Source organism: Pseudopodoces humilis, chromosome 17, assembly GCF_049639895.1.
Source record: "Pseudopodoces humilis isolate 2021_Gansu_Grassland_sample_001 chromosome 17, ASM4963989v1, whole genome shotgun sequence".
NCBI lineage: Eukaryota > Metazoa > Chordata > Aves > Passeriformes > Paridae > Pseudopodoces > Pseudopodoces humilis.
In genome coordinates this window covers 17795219-17817182 of record NC_142216.1, presented here as the reverse complement: position 1 = coordinate 17817182, position 21964 = coordinate 17795219, and the positions used below count along the sequence as shown (strand labels likewise).

General features: G+C 58.8%; 1 protein-coding gene across 5 annotated transcripts in view; it reads left to right on the top strand.

Annotated features, from left to right (window-relative positions):
* PCDH1 (protocadherin 1) overlaps positions 1-18722 on the top strand; it is a 54396-nt gene extending 35674 nt beyond the window's left edge. For 3 of the 5 annotated variants that reach the window (XM_005532661.3, XM_088063652.1, XM_088063651.1), the window contains exon 5: positions 15873-18722. In XM_005532661.3, the coding sequence (XP_005532718.1) occupies positions 15873-16258 (386 nt within the window). In that variant the 3' untranslated portion in view covers positions 16259-18722. Of the gene's footprint in view, positions 1-981; positions 1005-14093; positions 14137-15872 lie in introns of those variants that run through there. The other 2 variants (XM_088063654.1, XM_088063655.1) reach the window with 2 other exon arrangements.
* The last annotated feature ends 3242 nt before the right edge of the window (positions 18723-21964 follow it).

The window sequence follows — 21964 nt, the reverse complement described above, 5'->3', positions numbered from 1 at the left end:
GTGTTGGTGGCCAGAAGGCTCCGTTTTCCCAGGAGAGACACACAGGGACGTGTGTGTGTGGTGTCCCCAGTGGGATGGAGAGGGGGCTGTGCCTCTGAACAGGGTACAAGGTTCCCAAATGATCCCTGTGAGGCATTTCAGCCTCAATCCTCATGGAAAAGAAGGGCTGAACCTCACTGGTGCGAGCATGGAACTTCCCAGGGTGTCACGAACACCGAGTCCTGCCTGGATGCTCCGTCCAGGGCTGTATCCATAAAAAACAAACATCCAGACATCATTCCTGGGCTTGGGGGACAAGAAGAGGGAAGGATCCCTCTGAAGTGCTCTGCTCCAGGGCTCTTGTCTGGCAGGGAGCTCATGTCAGAATGAGCTGGAGGATGAGGACTCTGGGACATGCTTGGATTTACACCTTACTCCAGCATAAGACTGGTGCTGTTGGGCTAAAATAACATCATTTTCTCAATAATTTGGGGTGAACTGGCAGGGATGCTGTGAATCAGGAATAAATCAGCTCAGGTGGCCCATGGGTGAAACCTGTGACTCTGCTGTAGTCTGTGTTCTCTATTGCTCAGGTATAAAAATGTTCTTTCTTCCAGAGGTGAACCCTCTGGACAGGGAACATGGGAGAGGCTGAGGAAGGGATCCAGCAGGGAAGAGCAGGGTGCTGGAATGCACAGGTTCCTGGGAACAGCAGTTCTCCATCAGCTGTGTGTGTCTGGCTTAGAACAACCTGCCTGGGCGTGAGGAAACGGGGAGGCAGCAGGAAAAGGAGGAGGGGGTCAGGATGTGATCCCTGCTCAGGGATGTCGGAATGGCTGTCGTGTTGTTTTATTGCTGCTGAGGAAAGAGAAAATGGAGCAGGGAATGCAAAATGACAGAGAGTGAGGAGATGTGATATTTGCCTGATGTATTTTGCTGGTAATTAGTGTAATGCCAATTAGACAGAAGTAATTTTTATTTTTTTTCCCTCCCCTTCTTCAGCTGTATAAATTATTGCTGGAATATATGCCAGCTCAAACCGAGATATTAAACTCGGAGTGATGTGGAGATCTCTGCTCCTTGAGGATCTCTAGATGAAATTACCCAGACAACGGGGATCTTGACAAAAGTAAGGCTGACTCTATCCAGAAAGAAAACGAATCAAAGCCAAAGGAATTTTTGTATTCCACGTCTGGCGTCTTGCTGCTTATTAGCCACGCAGGAAGGGGCCCCCACAGAGATGCAGCAACATCAGTGAGGAAAGGAAAATATCTCGCCTTTCCTGCAAACAATGCCACTTGCAGGCTATTGTTCCCCTATCAGCTTCCCTGAGGAGCAGATCCCGAGCCCTTCCCGTGCTCGGCTTGCAGGTAAACCCCGCCGCCCACGCGCATTCCATTTGTCATTCCCTGAGCCCTGTTTTCTCCCACACCGGGACAGCAGCGCCGGGGTTGTTTTGCCCGCGGGTCCCCCGGGACGCGAAGCTCTTTAATGATGATGTACGGCTTCCTTCAAAGGGTCAATTGCTGGCCTGGACCTCTCCAATCGCGGATCCCTCGGAGCTCTCTACCTGGGCACACGGATTTTCCTTCGCATGAGGAGCAGACCTGCTCTTGCCGTCTCCTCCCTTTGGAAAAATAACCACTCAAAACGATGCCCTTGGGCCGATTCTGGAAATTTTCATCCATCTCTGTCGGACCGTGAAATCCAAATCCTCTCGTGATCATCCTGCTGCTCCCTGGTGCTGTGCTCTGGGCAAATCCCCTTTGCCAACCTGTCTCTGACGTGGTGCAGGGGGATGATGTATCCCGCTTGTCCCGCCTGGATTTTAGGATTTTGTCATCCTTGCTGGCTCTTTCAAGCGTGTTTTATTCATGGCAGCCTTTAGGACTGCCTCTGGCAGGCCTCCCTCGAGTGGTGCAAACTTTATTGCATCTCTCCTCCAGCAGCCTGTAAACTGCAGCACCCAGGGGTAGCTGGAGGTTGATATTCCCTTTCGGAAGTGATTATCCGTATTTTCCCCACTTTCCCATAAGGGCTTCTTGCTGCCATCCCAAAAACAAACACAGGGCACAGCAAAATTCATCAGGATCGGGGTTTTGTGGTTTTTTTCCCCTAAATGATCCATCACCAGGCTGCCCCATTCCTGAACTTTCCCATATCCCGTGTTTGCTCCTGCAGCTGGACGCTTCCCGCTTTTCCAGGAGAAGGGGATTTCTCCCCAGTCCTGGCCATTAGGGTGGCAGATCCTTTCAGTGCTTGGTGGGCAATCACAGCAGGAGGGAAGATGGTCCAATTCAAGCAGCAGGGTTGATTCCTTGGGGTGAATTTTGCCTGCACCACAGGAGGATGTGACCGGTGCTGCTCCTGCCACGTGCCAGCCACAAAACCTCTCCCCACTGCAGATTTTCAGCCTCGCAGTCTGTGGGCGTTGGAGGCGTCAATAAGGAGCGTTTTCAGCTGCTTTGTGGCACGGCTGCACTGCAGAGAAAGGGGCTGGGCAGGCCAGGGGTTCGGGCTCTGGATCTCGGAGCCATCAGCAGGGAAATGGCCCCGTTTGATGTGGGATCATTCCTGAGAAGTTCCCTGACTGTATCCCTGCTCTAACGCTCCCAGGACTGCTGTATCTTGGATTTCAGGTGGGTTTGGCTCCCGAGGGCTGGCTTTGGGATCCAGGGATCTGTGTGCCTCCATCAGGGACAGACATTTCCCCCTCAGCGCAGCCCACGAGCCTCACCCTGCCTTCAGTGCCTGTCCCCTGGTTCTTCTCACAGCCGCCAAAAATTCTGGCAGGGATCTGCCTCTTCCCCCTCGGTGTCTGCAGGACAGCTCAGGCAGGGGCAGGGCAGGCTGTAGAAGAGCTGGAATGACGTGGGGGTGCTCCCTTTCCTCGGAAGCAGCCCAGGAAAGATCTGTGGCAAGGAAACAAAGCGTCCACATGCAAATCCACACTGTCATTTCTTCTCGCCGGCTTCCTTGGGGTTTGGCTTGACTCTCTTCCAAGGGCTCTTCCTTCTCCCTGCTCTGCTTCCCTCCGAGTGGTCTCGCTTGCCTTTGTTTGCAGATCCCCTCCTTGAGATGAGCCCTTTTCATAAACTTGCGATTTCTTTTGTCACCTAAACACCTCCCTGACTTCAAAGGCCAGGAACATCACTTGGCTCTGTGGCTCCCGGCCCCCCTGCACCAACAATTTCCCCCCATCCATTGTCCTGCCGGGGAAGGATTATTAAATTGTTGATGGAGCTGAACAATGGTTTTGTTCAAAGGCAGACATGCGAACGCCACTTCTTTTCTCCTTGACACAAGAGCTTTATAATACCCGGGAACAATGAGAGGCAGCCACCAAGGAACAAACACTGGAGAGGACTCACAAAGCCAGGCCGGTGTTCCCAAATCCCCGAGCACATGGACTGGTGCTCTTTGGAGTGCCCCCGTGCCTGTAGGTGAGGTGAGAGGACTGGCCGTGCTGAAAATTAATTAAAAATAATCCAAATATTGCCCCTTAATACTGGCTTGTGTGATTAGGTGGGGGAGGGCACCACCCTTTGCACAGAATCGTGGAATTAAGGTTGGAAAAAGCCTCTGAGATGGTCAAGCCCAACCATTCCCCCAGCACTGCCAAGACCACCACTAGCCCCTGTCCCCAAGTGCCACATCCACGCAGCTTTGAAATCCTGCCAGGGTGACTTCACCACTGCCCTGGACAGCTCTGCCAGGGTTTGACCATCCTTCTGGGAAGAAATTTTCCCTGATGTCCAACTTGAACCTCTTTTGGTGCAACTTGAGACCGCTCACCCTGTCCTTGTCCCCTGGGAGCAGCTCCTGATTTCCCCTTTCTGCCCTGTCCTGTCAGGGAGTTGGGCAGAGCCACCAAGTGCCCCTGAACCTCCTTTTCTCTGGCTGAGCTCCTTTCCCAGCTCCTCCGAGGCTGGTGCTCCCATTCCCAGTGCAGGGCTGGCACCAGGCTGCTCCCGTGGCTCCGTTCCTCATGCCCAGGGCGTGCCAGGCACACACAACCCCCAGCTCCAGCCAGGCTGTGCCTTTGGAGCAGCTCCGGGAGCCTGCAGTGAGGATCATTCCCTGCACTGCGCAGCCTCAGGCTCTGACATTTTGTGTTGTGCAGGCTCCTTTCCGATCGCTTATCGCCTCAGCTGCTTTCCAACACCGCAGCTTCAATTTTCCATGCTGGGTTTCCCTCAGGTTGATTTCTTTTTCTGTTTTTTCCCAAGTTTTAGCGGAGCTGTTCCAGCTGGTTCTGGAGAACAAGCCGTGCCGCCTCAGCCCTGCTAACAAAGTGATTGTGAAAATCTTCCTTTCAAGATCCATTAGCTTAACCACGCTTTGGGAGGGAGGTGTGGAATTTGGCATGGGAGCTGCCAGCAGCGTTTGGGGGCTGCTTGTCCCAAAATGTGCACTGAATGTGCTGCAGAACACATCCCTGGGGAGCCGCGCCCACACTGCTGTGTGGGGCCTTCAGACAAGGCATCCATCGGGGGAATGGATTATAACTGACAGGGAGGAGGTTCAGATTGGATATCAGGAAAAAAATCTTTGCCTGAGGTTGCCCCAGAGCAGCTGTGGCTGCCCCTGGATCCCTGGAAGTATCCAAGGCCAGGCTGGACAAGGCTTGGAGCAGCCTGGGATAGGGAAAGGTGTCCCTGCCCTTGGCAGGGAGCAAGATGAGCTTTGAGGTTCCTTCCAACCCAAACTCATCTGTGGTTCCATGATCCTGTGATGCATGTTCTCTTTTGGAGAGCATCTTCCGGTGGAGAATGCAGGCAATTGATGAAAGCTGTGAGATAAAGATCATTTAGGAGAAACAGAGGGCAAAGCACATATAGGGTCATAGGTTAAAGTAGAATGATAGTGGAAAGTTTATATTGTAATTATGGTGAAATGTCTTGGGGGGGAGGTTAATGATTTTTTTTTCTTTCTTCCCTCTATCCATCATGTCACCACATGGAGCAAGTGGATTGCTCTCATCCCACAGCACAACCGGTTTCGAACTGAAACCACCACACCTTCCATTTCTTTGTGGACATCCATCCTGTCCCTTGGTTTACATCCATTTTGGTGGCCTCCCTCCTGGACATTTCCCAGTACTCTGTGGTCCCCAGTTCTCTTTGGGATGGCAGGGATTGTCCTTTTCCTCTGGGAGGGCTGAGCATGGCTGGTTCTGCTCTGGGACTTGGGGGTCAGGGTGCACCTGAGGGTGCCTTGCTGGGAGCCCAGGTGTGCCCAGGTGGGCAAGGAGGCTGTGGGCACCTGGCCTGGATCAGAACCAGTGTGACAGCAGGGCCAGGACAGTGCCTGTCCCCTGTGCTGGCTCTGCTGGGGCACCTCGAGGGCTGTGCCCAGTTCTGGGCATCAAACTGTGAGAGAGCCCTGGAGGGGCTGGAGCGTGTCCAGGGCAGGGAACGGAGCTGGGAAGGGGCTGGAGCCCCAGGAGGGGCTGAGGGAGCTGGGAAAGGGGCTCAGCCTGGAGAAAAGGAGGCTCAGGGGGCCTTTCTGGCTCCGCACAAGTCCCTGGCAGGAGGGGACAGCCGGGGGGTCGGGCTCTGCTGCCAGGGAACAGGGACAGGAGGAGAGGGAACGGCCTCAGGCTGGGCCAGGGGAGGCTCAGGGTGGACAGCAGCAGGAATTTGCCCATGGAAAGGGAGCTCAGGGATTGGAACTGCCCAGGGAGGTTTGGATCCCCATCCCTGGAGGTGTCCCAGGAAGGGCTGGAGGTGGCACTGAGTGCTCTGGGCTGGGGACAAGGTGGGGATGGGGCACAGCTGGGACTCCATGGGCTGAGAGGCTTTTCCAACCTCAGTGATCCTGGGATTCTGTGGGAGAGTTGCTTCGGGGGTTCTGGGAGACAGAGCCAGCCTGAAGTGCCTCCACCACAGCATTTCCTTGGCTCATTCCCATGCTGTGCCATCGCCCAGCTCCACCTGGAGCAGAGCTGTCCCCACGCACAGCACAGGGGTGGCACACAGGGGTCCCTCACTGCCTTCCCAGTCCCCAGCCAGCACAAAGGGGCTCTGATTTATCCTCCTCTCCCTCTGATTGTCCTTCCCGGGGCCTGTTCCCTCCCTTCTCCTGCTCCTCCTGGCAAGCTGGCAGAGGCTGCCTCAAGCTCCAGTGCCCTCGGTGATGAGCTGCTGCCAGCCAGGGAAGCACGGATGCAGCTTTAATTAAATGATAAGGGCAGAGCCCCGGAAGTGGGGAGATAAGTGCAGTGGTGTCTGCCACCACACTTGCCCAGGCTCTTTCTAATTAGCTTTGAGAAACTCTGGAGAGGCAGATTAACCCTTGCAAGTGCTGGGTGAGCGCTGGGATGCAGCAGGAGGAGGGTGCCCAGGCCAGCGCCAGGGATGCCATGGTGCAGTGCCATGGTTTGGGTGGGATGGGGCTGGAGGGGACCCTTTGTGCTCCCCCCAGCCCAGGGCTGGCCTTTCACGGGCAAAGCTCAAGGATTATGTGCTCAGTTTCCTCCTGGAAGAAGCATTTGCTGCTGTGACATCCCCCTGCTGGGTGGGAGGACTGTCCCCAGCCCCACAGGGCACAGTCCTGCCATGGCTCAGTTCTCCACCCCTCTGCAACCACGACCAGGGATGCACTGAGAGCTGGGGCCTTGGGGACACGGGGTAAGAGCACCACTGTGTGTCACCAAGCCGTGATAATATGGACTGGCAGCTCCCCAGGGCCTGGTGCCACCAGGGCCACCACCTGTCCCTCAGCCAGGGAGGGAAGGGCACCTGGGGGCCGGGAAGGTCAGTGGGTGTCAGAGTGACACTGGTGACTCTGCCTCTGGTGGCCTGGCCCCTTGTGGTGACACTGGCTGGCAGCACAGGACACCCGGAGTGTGCCAGGGAGCTCTCGGATGGGCACTCCCGTGTCCCCAGGGAGCTCTGGGAGAGCCATTCCCGTGTCCACAAGGAATTTTGGGAGAGCCATTCCCGTGTCCCCAGGGGGCCCCTGCCTGGAGGTGGGGACAGATCATCCCCACAGACCCCCGGGGTGGAATCCCGTGCATCCATCAGCAGAACCGGTGGGAATGCAGGCAGGAGTGATCGTGGAGGAATTTGGGCAGCAGGAATGCGCATCCAAGGCATGCATGAGCCGGCAGCCCCCGGGGATGGCAGGTGGTGCCTGCTCCCGTGGGATTTACATAACCATCATTAGCCCGTGCTCCCACCTGTCCCAGCTCCTGGGGCAGGGAAGGAAGGAGAGCAGCTCCACTACCCGAAATTCCATGTTTTTAGGAGCTTTGTGTGCTCCTAAAGGAACCTCAGGCGTTGTTGCTCACCTGGGTGCTGCGGGAGCGAATGCAGGGAAGAGAGTTTGGTTAGTCCATGGATGCATTTGGGCTCCCCAGCCTTTCTGGTGGATATCTGTGGAATGTCTCTCCTCTGTAGGACGGCCAGAGGATAATGTTGGGATGTTGAAATCCAGGATTTCATTCTGGAGCTGGATTGGGTTGTTTTATGCAATGTGAGTGAGGATTGCCCATCAATGCTCGTTCCTTGCCTTTGCTTTTGGCTGCTGCGAGTTTTAGCTGCAAGGACCCAATTTTTCATAGAGGGTATGTGCCAGGTACCCAAATATTTTGAGAAGTGACAGTGAAATGTGCCCAGATATTTTATTTCTGGAAAGCAGAGAGAAAATTGCTTTTATTTCTCACTAGGTGAGTAACACCCCCCCATCCTCCAGCCCCTTTTTAGAGGAGGAATTTTCTGTGATCTCTTGAGCTTTTCCTTGTACCTTCCCCAGTTTCTGCAGCCTCTGGGGCAGAGTCTCACTGGCAAAGCAGCTTCTTCCCCCTTGAATCTCCCAGGTGGTTCTGTCCTCTCCCTGGAATCCACAAAGGAACCCCAGGGGAAATATTTCCCACCAGAGTGTGATTCTGGTCTGCATCACAAAGCACTTTCAAAGGAGGAGAATCAGGGCTGCCTGGACAATCCTAATTTTGGCATTTCCTAACCTTTGAACTCTGTAATCCTATTAAGGTGCTTCTTAACATAATTATTCAGCAGTTTAATGTAATAATTCTGCTTTTTCTAGTCCAGCAGAGGTTGAAGCCCCTCTGTGCCAGGCTAGGAGATCACGGGGGTGGCACCGCGAGCCCAAAATCTGTTACAGAGGGGTTGAATTTGTTTCTCTGGGAATCGCAGGGAAGCTGTGGAGGGATGGGGATTTTGGGAGCCCTCGGTGTGTGGCTGAGCCCTGCAGGGACACGCTCAGTGTCCGGGAACATCCCTCTGGGGGCTCTGCCTGTCGCTGCTGTGGCCGCTGTCACGCAGTGCCCGCAGTGTGACCGCAGCAGGGACACGGTTGCTCCGGCACAGCCGGAAGAACACATCCCCTGGGAGCCAGGAAAAGGGGAAACAGATCCCCTGGGAGCCAGGAAAAGGGGAAACAGATCCCCTGGGAGCCAGGAAAAGGGGAAACAGATCCCCTGGGAGCCGGGAAAAGGGAAAACACATCCCGTGGGAGCCGGGAAAGGGAGAAAACAGATCCCCTGGGAGTCAGGAAAAGGGAAACAGATTCCCCAGGGGCTGGGAAAAGGGGAAACAGATCCCCTGGAAGCCAAAAAAGGGGGAAAACAGGTCCCCTGGGAGCCTGGAAAAGGGAAAACAGGTCCCTTGGGAGCTGGAAAAGGAAAACAGATCCCCTGGGAGCCTGGAAAAGGTGAAAAACATCCCCTAGGAGCCAGGGAAAGGGGAAACAGATCCCCTGGGAGCTCGGCAAGGGAAGAACACATCCCTTGGGAGCTGGGAAAAAGAACAGATCCCCTTCAAGCAGAGCAAGGGAAAGCACATTCCCTAGGAGCCAGGAAAAGGAACAACAGGTCCCCTGGGAGCTGGGCAAGGGAAGAACAGATCCCCTGGGAGCCAGACAAAGCACCCCAGCCCCAGCTGTGCCGGCCATGCGGAGCCTGCTGGGTGCATCTGTCCACATCCATTGCTGGATGCCCTCGGCAGGGGCTGCGAAGCCGTTTGCAGCTCTGGAGTACTGGGATATCCTCCAGGAGCTGGGGGCTGTCAGCCTGTGCCCTTCAGGGAAAAGGGAAAACACATCCCACACCCCACAGCACAACAAGAACTTGTCTGTGCTGCTCTGAGCTGATGCTCAGCACAGCCAGCGGGGCAGGAGGGGCCGGGAGTGATGCTGAGTGTGTGTTCCATCTCCTGACTCCGGAGCCCAGGAGAAGCCTGTCTGTGCTCTGGCAGCAGCCTGCGGAGCTCTGGGGATGTGCTGGAAGAGCGGGTGTTGCTCGTTCTTGCCCCCAGAGCTGGAGGTGTGGCTCGGAGCCACAGTCACCACCTCGGTGGGCAGCGCTGGGTCGGGCTCCGATACCGGAAACCATCTGGAGTGAGGGTGGGAAGTTTGGGAAGCCATCTGTCTGGGTGTTGTAGTGCTAGGATTGGTCCCACAGCCGTCTGGCTGGGTGTTGTGGTGCTAGGAATGGTCCTGCAAAGCGTCTGCACCGGGAGGGGGTGAGCGAGCTGGGAAAAGCTGGGGCTGACGTGGACTGCAGGGAGCTCCTGTGATTCCATGATCCTGTGATCCGTGTTCTCTTTAGGAGACCTGCAAGGGTTTGCTGCCATTGCTTCGTGGACATCCATCCTATTCCTCGATTTACATCCATCCAACTTGCTTGGTGGCCTCCCTCCTGGACATTTCCCAGTGCTCTGTGGTCCCCAGTTCTCTTTGGGACTCTGGGTGCATGCTGTGCTCCCAGCTCCCGAGCTTTCCATGCCCATGGATCCCTGCAGCAGCACTGTGGGGATGGGCAGAGCTCCAGCAGCTCCCACAGGGCCTGCACAGGGACATTGCTGAGCTCTGGGTTTGTCCACATGGGAATTTGGGCCAGAAAAGGGTGAGGAGCTGTGGGAGGGATGCTGCATCCAAAGGGTGTCCCAGGGCATCAGGGAGGGATTGTCCTGCTCTGTCCTGGGCTGGGGCAGCCTCACCTTGAGCTCTGAGACAGTTTTGGGTGCCACAAGATCAGAGAGATCCGCAGCTGCTGCAGAGCCCAGAGGAGGGAGCCGGGGCTGGGGAAGGGTCTGCAGGGACCACCCGAGGAGCGGCTGAGGGCACTGGGCTGGTTCAGCTGCAGCAGAGGAGCTGAGGGCAGAGCTCAGGGAAGGAGGGAGCGGCTGCAGGGGGAGGTTTGGGATGGAGAGCAGGGAAAGGTTCTTCCCCCAGAGGCTCCCCAGGGAATGGGCACGGCCCCGGGGCTGCCGGAGCTCCAGGAGCGTTTGGACAGGGATGCACAGGGGGATTGCTGGGGGGTCTGGGCAGGGCCAGGAGCTGGACGGGGTGATCCTGGTGGGTCCCTTCAGCTCAGGATATTCCATGATTCCCTGCTGGGATAATGCACTGGCTGTGCCCCCCTCATTTGGGGACCTTGTCTCTGAGCTTTGGGAAGGAGATCTGGCTCTGGAGCCACCTGCAGCACAGGTCCCCTCTGCCACCAGCCCTGGTGAGGGGAAAACGTGTTGGGAATGAGCCATGGAGCTCCTGTTCCCTGCAGGAAGATCCTGCTGAGATGGCCAGGGCATGGGATGGGATCCATGGGATGGGATCCATGGGATGGGATGGGATGAGATGGGGTGGGACGGGACGGGATGGGAGAGGGGAGGGGAGGGGAGGGGAGGGGAGGGGAGGGGAGGGGAGGGGAGGGGAGGGGAGGGAGGGAGGGGAGGGGAGGGGAGGGGAGGGGAGGGGAGGGGAGGAGGGAGGAGAGGACAGGACAGGAGAGGAGAGGACAGGACAGGACAGGACAGGACAGGATACGATACGATACGATACGATACGATACGATACGATACGATACGATACGATGGGATAGGATGGGAATGGGATAGCAATGGGATAGCAATGGGGCCAGCCAGCACAGGAACATGGGATGTTGGGCAGCACAATCCCAGCTGTTCCTTAGGGAGGGGAGCAGCAGCACCAGTGCCTGGAGGGAGCAGCTCCGCAGGGAAGTGGTATCTGAGGGGAGCAGCGCTGTAAAACATGGAACCTGGAGGAAATGGCTGCACTGCAGCAGCATTGCCTGCAGGGAAGGCAGCAGCAGGGGGAGGCAGCACCTGGAGGCGGCAGCAGCGCAGAACATGGCACCTGCAGGACGTGGCACCCCGGGGGACCCGTACCTGGAGGCAGCAGCGCCGTGGGGGATGGCGCTTCCCGGGAATGGCGCTGCGGGAAATGGCACCTGGAGGGAACAGCGCCACGGGAGAGTTGTGCCTTTGGAGGCACACCGTGGGGGACACTCCTGTGGGGACACTCCCGTGGGGGACACACCTGTGGGGACACACCTCTGGGGACACACCTGTGGGGAGTGGCGCTGTGGGAGAGTGGCACCTGTGGAGAACATTGGCACGGCAGGATGGGGCCTGCCAGCAGCTCTGCCATGGGCAGCGGGAATTCCTGGGAATGGCTCCTGGAGGAGAATGGCACCAGGAATGGTGGAATAGGGAATGGTGCCGACTGCCAGGAGCTGTGGAGCAAGAAGGGAGCTCTTGTTGCACAGGGAGCGGGGACAGTGCTGCTGGGAGGTGACGTCATGGGAGGCCACCTCCGTCAGGGACATCCCAAGGGGTCTGCAGAGCCATGAGGGCTTGGAATGGAATGGGAGAACATTTCCAGGTGTCCACAGCACAGTGGCCAAGCTGCCTCTCCTGGGAACACTGCCCCTTTCCCTGGCTGAGGACACACCTTTGGAGTCCCTGGCACCCCAGGGTGCAGTGTGGGCTCCGTCCCTCTGTCCCCAGGGCCAGCACAGGTCAGGGTTTTGGGGCTCTGCTTTCAGGGCAGCTGGCTGCAATGAGCTCTCCACAGGGAGGGAAGAAGGCTCTTTCTGATCCCAGCTCTGGGAAAGCATCTGGTTTTCCTCCCAGCTGCTCTCCCCACATTCCCATTCCCCATTTCCTCACGCTGCTGATCCTCTCCAGTCCCTGCTGGCATGCTGTGCTTCCCTCCTCCCCTTTCCTGGACTTCTCTGCATCCTTTGCTGTACTCTGCTGTGTCACAGCCCCACTGCCTCCCCTCCCAGAGCTGCTCCAGCACTTCCCTTCCCTTCCAAGACTGCATCATCCATCCCTGCTCTCCCTGCACTGATGTGAGACATGGGATCAGGCTGGGGATGTTGCAGAAGGTGGCAATAAAGAACATGCTTGGGGCTGGCTCTCAGCCTCTGCTTGGAGCTCCCAGGCGTGCAGAGGGTGAAGGAACCTCTGCCCGTCTCCTGCAGGAGATGGAAGTGCTGCTGGCTGAGGCTGCAGCTTTTGTCTTGCTCCCAAAGTGCCCCAGGGCTTTGCTGGGATCCCCCAGAAAGGTTTTGGAGGAGCACAGCTCCTGCTCTGGGTGGGGAGAGAGTGAGACAGGAATAATTAGCAGCAGCACCAATTTGTGCCTCTTCCCAGAGGAGCCAACCTGGCATCTCTGAGGGAGTCCTGGTGTAAAACCCCAGCCGTGACCCCAAGAAACCAAAGGGATCCAGCTTTTACAGCTCTGGATTCATCCCTAAGGAGAAGAGTGCCCCGAGGCAGCTGACAAGGGGATGCCAGAGAGAGGCAAAGCTGCAGGAAGGGGGGAGCCAGGAGGATGTGAGGGTTGTGAATGCCCAAGCAAGCACTTCCCTGCCTGGGAAGCACAGTCTGGTGGCCTGGAATAACCAGGATGGGGCCAAAGCTCGGGAAAACACGGCAGCTGCACAAAGCTTTACTTGGCGTGGCCAGGACACCTTGATACCGGAGAGGGCGTGGCCGTCCTCTTCAACCCCTGGGAATGTTGTCACATTCCAGGGCTTCAGAGGCACAAAAGTGCATTTTTGGTGGAGGAGGGATCCGAGATCCAGAGTACCCTTTGTGCACCCCGAGGCGTGGGCCTGCGTCCTCGCCACCCCACAAAATTGGGGAAAATTCCCATCAAAGAGGGATTTGTGCTTGGTGGCACATCAGAGTCCCTGAGCCACCAGCATGTGCTGGGAATTAGGCCATGGGGTCGTGTTTTCCCTCAGTCCCAGCTATTCAGGAATTCCACCCTGCCCTGTTCCGGGCTCATGGCACAGAATCCGCTCCTCCAAGTGAGGGGACAATGCTAGAAAAAGGCTTCAGTGCCAGGAGCAGACAATGGGAAAAGCAGAATAAAAAACCCTGAACACAGCGTTCCTGCTTGATCCTGCCATTCCCAAGCTGCTGCTGGCATGAGGAAATCTCCGTAGCTTTGTTCCCTGCAGAGGTGGATTTTATTTCAGCCCTGCCAGTCCCCTCTGTGGGCTCGGCAAAGCTCCTTCTGCCCCAGGAAGAGGGGATGGCTCCCATCCACTCCCCTGGGAGCACAGAGTGCCAGGGCCCTCCTGGAAGAGGAAAGGATGTCCAGGAGGAAAGTTGGTGAGGAAAGGATGGCAATAATTCCTGTTGGACAGAAGGGAAAGACCACAAAGTGGCAGAGCCATTGTGTGGCCACTGGAGCATCCTGTGGTCCTGAGAGGAAAACCTGACAGATCCTCCTGGATTCAGATTGCATTTTCTGCTTCCACTTGCCTGGAGAGGGGATGAAAACAGAGCTGTTGTGCCTCTGCTTTTGTATGTGACACGGGAGAGAGGACGGAGGCGATTCCCTGGGAAGCAGGGCCAGCCCCACGGCCGTGTCCTGCCAAGCTGTGGCCTCATGCTGCCCGTGTCCTGTGCTGCTTTTGTGCTGCTGTTTTTTGTCCCCGCAACGCGAGCATGGCTGTCCCCCGCACCGTGAGGAGCATCCCGCTGTGATGTGTCGTGTGTGTATCCATGCGTGTATCCATGCGTGTATCCATGTCTGTGTCCCTCTGTGTGTGCACAGCCACAACCCTCAGCTTCTGGTGGCACCACCCTGGCGGTTTCCAGCGTCCCCATGTGAGTCCCGCGACTCCAGGGAGGATTGGGATCAGGATAAAGCTGGAGCGAGGAGTGAGGGAGGAGCAGTGGTGGCCGAGCTGCCTCCGGGAGGCTGGAGCAGGGCCAGGAGGGGCTGAGGAGGGGACCAGGGGGACAGGGGGTGTCAGAGGCTGAAGGGGGTGTGGAGGCCGGGGCTGTGCACTGATGTGACGCTGTCGTCCTTTTTCTGCCCCTCATCAGAGTCCCCCGAGCGGAGCAGGCTGTGAAGGGGGGCTGCCATCAGGTATGTCCATGTGGCTCCCACCAGCATATCCCAGTTTCCAAGGGGAGCTCCTGTGGGCACCAGGGATGGAATGTGGGAGCAGGCCCCAGGGGGAAACTGGCCTGCCTTCGGGGACAGTCACTGGGGGCTGTTTTAGGGCAAGACGCGCTCACACAATGCTTGGCTGCTGACCTTGCCCCTTCATCCATGCCGGTGTCAAGCATTCCCAGCATTGCCTGGAGCCTCCTCCTGCATCCTGTGTGTGAAAGCTGTGCCAGGGTGACCCGGGTGTGTAGCAGTCCCGAACGGGGAGTGTTGGCCAGGGCAGAAACCCCACCGTGGTGCTCTGGTTTGCTTCTTCCCAGGGCTCAGGGAGTGCCTGTGGGTCTGCCCTGATTTTGGGATGAGGGAATCGTGCGGACCAGTGTGTGTCCAGTGGGAAGGGGGTGCCCCACATGTCTCAGGTCCCCAAAGCTCCTGAGCATCTCCCTGCATCAGTGGAGAGAGCTCCACAGTGGTTGAGACACAGAGAGGATTTTTGGGAACCACAGGGATATCTGGAAGTCCGAGCAGCCCCAAGGTCATGAACATCCCCTGCTTCCACCCCAGCATCAGCACCAGGCTGGGTCTGCTTGTGGCAGCAGGCAGTGACGTGTCCCAGGACACCGTGTGGTGTCCAAACTGGGACAGGAATCAAGGAATGGCTCGTGACTGGGATGGCTCTTGGAGGGACACTCAGCTCTGCATGGAAGTGCCAAATTCCGGCCTCAGAAGCCTTGTGGCAGGTGCTGCCTGTGCCAAAGACACCTGGCCAAGGCTCAGGGACACCTGGGGCAGGGGGTGGCTGGTGTGTGAGGACACCAGTCTGGACTGGTGTAACTGGTGCTCAGAGTCCTGGCTGAGCTGTGGTGCCCTCGGGTGCTGGGCTCCCTCAGGGCCAGGGGTTTGGTGCACAGGGCACCCCGGCATCTCCACAGGCCACCCCACGGCATCTCCAGCCTCTCTGGGGGTGGGCATGGCTTTGCCTCTGTGTGCTTGGGGATTTCAGGCTCCACAAGAGACCAGGACTTCTGGCTGGGTTTGTGGCTCCCACTGAGGGGGCCAGGGGAGGCTGGGATGTGGCCTGGAATGCCTGGTGGGAGCAGGGCAGGGATGCCCAAGGATGCTGCCCAGGACACATGGCTGTGCCTCAGGGCGGAGCCCAGGGCAGTTCTGGCTCTGCACAGTGAAGCCATGGGTGGTGCCCAGTGGGAATTCCAGGTGCTACCTAAACTTCTGGGATCACAAGCCTGGTGTGGCAGCCTGTGTCTTGCTGTGCAGACCCAAGCTGTGGAGCTTCCCTGTGCGATCCTGGTCTCCAAAGGGGCTTGGGGACCTCTGCTCTGTGCTCTGCCTCCTGTTTCTCTGTGCCTCTGGTTTCCCTCCCAGCTCTGCTTTGCTCCCTGGCTCTCTGTGGGTCCGGCTCCTGGGGTGTCCATGAGTCCAGCTCCCAGGGTGTCTGTGGGTCCAGCTCCCAGAGCATCCATGAGTCCAGCTCACAGGGTGTCCATGGGTCCAGCTCACGGTGTGTCCGTGGGTCCGGCTCCTGGGATGTCTGTGGGTCCGGCTCCCCAGATGTCCGTGGGTCCAGCTGTCCCTGCCAGCGTGGGTAGGACAGACTGTCCAGGTCCAGTGCCTGCCGCTCACCCCTGCGCTCCATGCCTGCATCCCCAGGCAGCGTTCCCGGGGGTGACACCGCTGTCCCTTGTTCCCCGCAGATCTCCGGCCTCTGCCCGACGTAGCCATGACTGGGACCTGCACCCGGGAGTGCACAGAGTTCGGCCACTCCGACACCTGCTGGATGCCCGGACAGTCCTCCCCCAGCCGCAGGCCCAAGAACGCCCTCAAACTCTCCACTTTTGTGCCTTACCAAGACAGAGGGAGTCAAGAGCAAGTCGGGAACGGCAGCCCCAGACTGTCGGAAGAGCGCAGCACCAAAATGGCCAACCTCCGCCTGCTCCCCACGTACAGTGCCTTCTCCAATAGTAGCCATGAGCCCTGCAAGGACTCTCCCATGGAGGAAATTCCTCTCACCCAGACCTCGGACTTCCAGCCAGCCACCACCCCGTCGGCCCAGACCACCAAGAGGGAGATCTACCTGTGAGGCTGGGCGTGGGGGGCAGGGAGCAGAGGCCAGAGGAACATTTTCCACTTCGATGATGCTTTATGGCTCCGGCCGCTTCTCCAGGCAGGGCGCTCTGCGGGGAGCAGGGCAGGGCGAGGCAGGGGTGAGAGGAGCGCCTTTTTAACCCCTTGTTGCCAGGGGCTGGGGGTGGGTGGGGAGGATGAAAAGCATCCCAACCCCGATTGCCGAGCATCCCGAACTGCTGCCGGGGAGGGCTAGGCAGGCTCCTGGTGCGGAGGGCACGGAGAAGGGAGAGAAGGGCTTACGTACCAAAGGTCCACGCAGAGCCGGTGGAGTTCCTGGGGCATAGGATGAGGAGTGTCCCCGAGCACGGGGAGCCAGCTGCCTGTCTCTTTGCTGTAGACTCCTGTAAATACGAATCTTATAGGAATGACATTCAAGTCCTGCCTGATCGCAACTTTTTATTGTCCTTGAAACAACAACAACAACAACAACAACAACAAAAAAGACGTTTAAAGAGAAAACAAAAAGGAAAAAAAAAAGCAGAAAAAAAAGAGGAAAACAAAAAAAAAACAAACAAAAAAAAAAAGAGAGAGAAAAATATAACAAACCACAGGGAGCAAGTTCCAGCTTTGAATGGTTTCCTGCGTGGAAGAGCCCCTGGGAGCGCAGCGTCCGGCCCGCACTCGTGTTCTATATTGTAAATAGAGATGTGATCAGTCCCTGAAACAGCAGCTGGGGAGCTGGAGGAGAGGGGCAGCATCCTGGCCGGACTGTAGGGACTTCGCTATTTTTCAGCCTGGATCTCTTTCTGAACGTTGTCACTGTGCCCACAAGCTGCAGGGTCCCTAGGGACTGCCCGGTGCCATAGGTGGGGGCTGCTTTGGGGGTGTGTGAGGGGGTCCCCGGGGGTGGCCCTGTGCCTGGCGGGTGGAGGAAAGGCGGGGAAGCCCCCAGTTAAGGGACCGGCTGGGTCCGGGGAGGGGATGTCCCCAGGAAGGGACCGGCTGGGTCCGGAGAAGCCCTCAGTCCGCCTCTGCTGGCAGGGAGGTCGCCAGCGGCTCCGGCTCTCGGCCCATCGCCTCGGGCCTCCTCCGGGGCAGGGGATGCCCACGAGGCCAGGCTGTGCCGCGCCCTCGACCTCCGTCCCATCCGCCTGTAAAGCCACCATTGCCTTTGTGAGGAGGAGCTTTGTCTCAGGGTCACAGCGGGGGCCGCCGAGCCCCTGCCCGCTGGACTCCCGCTGCCCTTAGGCCACAGGGCCACTCTCACGGGGTCCAGCTTTCTCTTCCATTGTCAAAGGTCCGCCGGTGTCCCCGGCAGGTCCCCGCTGCCCCGGCGTCCTCAGCTCCCGTGCAGGGGGGAGAGGAGCCCCTGCCCCTCACAGGGCTCCCCCGAGGGGGACCCCTGGCTCTGTCGCTGCTCCCTCGGCAGCTGGGGCGCAGTCCTGGCTTTGGGCAGGAGGGGCCCGCCTCATGCCTGGGGAGCTTTTCCCAGTCCTCGCCCGCCGGGCCGCGGGAGGGGCCGTGCTGCACCCTTGTGCTTCCCGTCTCCAGCTCTGGCATCTTCCCGAGGGAGCGAGGCCGCCAGGACGGCTCTCCGCTGGCCACGGTCCCGTCCTCGCACCGCGCCGTCGGTCCCCGCGGGGCTCTGCCGGGTTCCGGGGGCACAGGGACCCCGCAGCGCCAGGCCATAGCTGTAGTGCCTGTGGGGACCCCCTGCCCGGCCCCCTCCAGCACCCCGCTCTGAGCAGCTCCTCTCCCTGTGCCGGGGCGGTGGCAGGACGCGGCGGCTGCCCGAGGGGTACGCGGTGCCGGCCCGGCCCGGGCCACAAAGGAAGAGCGGCCCGCTCGCACCCGCCCCCTCGTGTCCCTCGTGTCCCTCGTGTCCCTCGTGTCCCTGGTGCCCCAGCCCTGCCTTCCCCGGGTGGCACCGCTGCCACCCCGCGTCGCCCGCGGCCCCGGCACCTGGCGGTGCCACCCGGAGGGGGCAGGACCCTCCTCCCGGCCTCCCGCCGCTGCCGCCGCCCGGCCGCGCGTCCCCGGAGGCGGGCGGGATGCTCCCGGTGGATGCCCAGCTGCCCGCCCGGCCGGGATTCCTGCTCTGCCCTGCGGGGCCGCGTTGACCCGGTCCGGCTGCCTGAGCAGGTGTCGCTCCTGAAGTTGTTTTTATTGTAGCTCTGTAGTTTCAGGGCCAAACTGGGCAGAATGTGCAATTTGGCCGCGTTGGCCACGATCTTTGACTCCACTGCCGACTCGGCTGCTCACGCCTCCCCTGGGCTCAGGCAGTGGCAGTGTCCAGTGTCCCTCTTGGGGACCCCCGGGAGAGCCACGCCCGAGAGGCGCTTGTCCGAGACCACCTCATCCCGGCGGGTGGGCTCCCTGCCTTGTGCTGGGGTCTCCAGAGGGATCCCGAGGCTGGAATTCCTGTGGTTGGGATTGCTGTGTTGTCTCCTGGAGCAGCTGGCGATGTCCTCAGTGCGAGCACGGTGGGGGGGGGAGGGGGGGTGCAGAGGGGTCCCAGAGGGATCGATTTGGGGGAGGGCGAGTCCTGTGGGGGTGCACAGAGGGCTGGTGGGGGTTTGAAGGGGAGCACAGTGGGGTCAGGGTCGGGGGTCTGGGGGTGCAGAAGGCTTGGGGGTCTCGGGGCACTGGTGGGTGTGCGGGGAAGGCCAGAGGGGGAAATGGGGCGGGAGTGGGGTGCCAGGGGTGCGGGGGGATGGGTACCAGGGGAGGAGAAGGTGCCGGGAATCAGTCCTGGGAGAGGGGTTTGAGGGGATTTGTCACTGAGGATCGGTCCTGGGGGAGGGCGAGGAAGAGGTGCTGTGGGAAGAAGCTCATTTGCACAATTATAAGCCAGAAGGATAAAGCCTCTGTGCGCGTGGGGGGAGGACAGCTCCCCACGGGCTCCAGTCTAGACAAGCACAGGGAGGAGGAGAAGGAGGAGGAGGAGGAGGAGGAGGAGGAGGAAGAGGAGGAGGAGGGTTCACTGGATCTCACACTGCACTAGGACAAGCCAGGGGGAAAACCAAAGGTGGGAGCCAGGGAGCAGGCGGGCTGCGTGGGAAGGATCTAAGCGACCCCTTTGTAGCTCTTCAGTGTTGGTTCTATTTATACGAGATTTCATTTCCTTGCTTGTGATGCCTTGTTTTTTGTACAGTTTTATGTACATGCAGGTGTAGCTTTTCTAAAGGAGAAATCCCATGGCAGAGTAAAGTTCCCCCACTATTTTTCAGATGGTGCCCTATGTCTAAGGCGACGCCTCTTGCTAAGGTTGTACTGCTCAATGTGTGATGCATTTCCCTGTGCGGGGAAGCCTTTGGGCCTTGGGCTTGGTTTTCCCCGGGCGCTGTGAGCACAAAATTGATTCCCTTGTAACTTCTTTCTGTTCGGAGCCGTGAGCATGACACCGTCGTGATCCCCCTTTCCGTTCTCCCCTGTTCCGTTCGTTTGCTGAGCTGTCAAGATGACCAACTCCATTGTAATTAGCCCTTCCTAAAGCTTTACAATAAAAGTGTGAAAACCTGGCTGCCTGGGCCTGGCTGCTTCTTCCCACGCGTCCCCCCCCCCACCCCCGAGCATCCTTTGGGATCTACCTGCCTTCCTGCCCTGCTCTTGGCTCCCTGTTTTCCAGCTTGAGGATGTTCCTGCACAAGGACAAGGAGGAGAAGCCCCCTGAGCACTTTCCCACAGACCAGGCTCCTTCAAGGCCAGGTTGGATGGGGTTTGGATCATCCTGCTCCAGTGGAATCTGTCCCTGTCCATGGCTGGGACATGGATGAGTTCTCAGGCCACTTCCAAACCAAGCCATTCCATGATTCTGTGATTGATCCTATGATTGGAACTCAAACATTTCAATGGAAAATGGAACAACACCTCCAGCCCCAAGGCCGCCTGCACCTGTCACAAGCCAAGGTGGGAATCAGGGAAAATCCCATCAAAGCTCTCCAGACCCCCTCCCACCTCCACCACCGCTCCTTGGAGACTTGCTCCATTTCCCACCCTTTCACCACCTCCTTTCCCACGCATGGCTGGGTGTTTTTTTGGTACTTCAGACCCTTTGGAAACACCTGGGCCACTCCAAACCAGGGCACATCCGTGGCTCTTCCCACCCCAGCTGCAGGGAGCTCCCCCAGCCATGGCTGTGGGGTTTTCCTGCCCACCTTTGCACAGGATCCCGACGATCCCGAGCTGCACCAGGAGCTTTCCTGGCTCAGAGTTCTCCCCTCCCTGGTGTGTTCCATACAGGTGTGGCACATCTGGGCTGTGCTGGGCTCACACACAGCCTTGCACCTCTCCCTGCTCAGCTCTGTGGTTGGACCACCAGGCAAAGACTCCTTCCCAGCTTGGAGGACTCCAGGGAGGAAGAGCTCCCACATGAAGATGAAGCTCAGCCTCCCTTGCCCTTTGCAGAGACTCCTTTGGGGCCATCCCCTCCCCAGGGCTCTGCAGGGCCATGAGAGGGGATCCCATACCCCCATTCCTGAGGGGTTGCCCCTCGTGGTGAGGGCTGGGGGCTCTCAGCTGGCCCTCAGGGCAGCCCAGGCCAGCTGGGAGCAGGGACGTGTCTCCAGGGATCCCGGGAGCCCAGTGCCCTTTGCTGCCATCCCAAGGAAAGAGGATCTGGATGCTGAGGGTGGTGCCAGGCTGGCACAGAGGGCAGAGCTGCCAGCACCCTCCTGCCCCCAGGACAGGTGACCAAAGGGTGTTTTCCTAAGCAGAGACAGTCCCAGACCCTCCCTGTCCATCCTGACCTGCAGTTGCGCTTCACACTCCCTCCTCCTCCTCAGCCACCCCAGGATATCCAGATCCCTCCCTGACCTCATCTGTGCCTCCTTCCCCTCCCTTCTGGCCCTTTCCCACCCATCCCACCCACTCCCTCCCCTCCTCATTCCCTCCTTGCCTCCCATCCCCGCTCCTCTGCTCTCCCCTCACCCCACATTGGCACACGAAGCCTTCCCGCTCCTCCGGCACAGCCCTGAGCTCGCATCCAGCCGGGCTGGAACCCTCTGGTTTCCATGGCAGCACACATCAATTACCGGCTGGGAAGGGGCCTGCGGAGGCTGCGGATGCTGCAGCTGCCCAGCACGGCCGGGGGCTTGGGCACAGGGATCCCAGCAGCAGCACCAGCCTCAGGATGGGATCTGGTGCCCAGAGAGCCCTGCAGGGGAAAGGGAAACAGGAATGGGCACAGAGATCCCATCAGCAGCACCTTTGGGATGGGATCTGGTGCCCAGGGAGCCCCACAGAGGGATGGGAAACAGGAATCTTCCATGCCAGGATCGTCCCACCTGCCTGGGCTCCATGGAGTGGGGCGATGTGGCCTCGGCGTCCCTGCTCCATCTGTGGGGATTCATTCCTGGCTGGAGGTGGAGGAGATGGAAGCTCCTGGCCTTGGTGGCTTCCCTGGCTTTGGAGCTCCTGCAGAGAGGGGTGAGGGGTGGCTGGTGGGGACAGCATGTGACAGGGGCTGGGCTGGTGCCAAAGCTCTGGTGTGACCTGGCTTTTCCAGGTACATCTGGTTTAATTGGGTCCTGGCTTACAGCAGGAGCTGGGAATGTGCCAGGCCAGGGACATCCATTTTGACGGGAAATTTAATTCCTATGCCTCCTGAGGGCCTGACCCCACAGCCCCAGCTGTCCAGCTGCCTGCACAGACCTGGCAGGGTCGTTTCCAGGGCTTGCATGGTAATGGGGATGAGGTTTGGGATTTCTTGCTGGCTCCA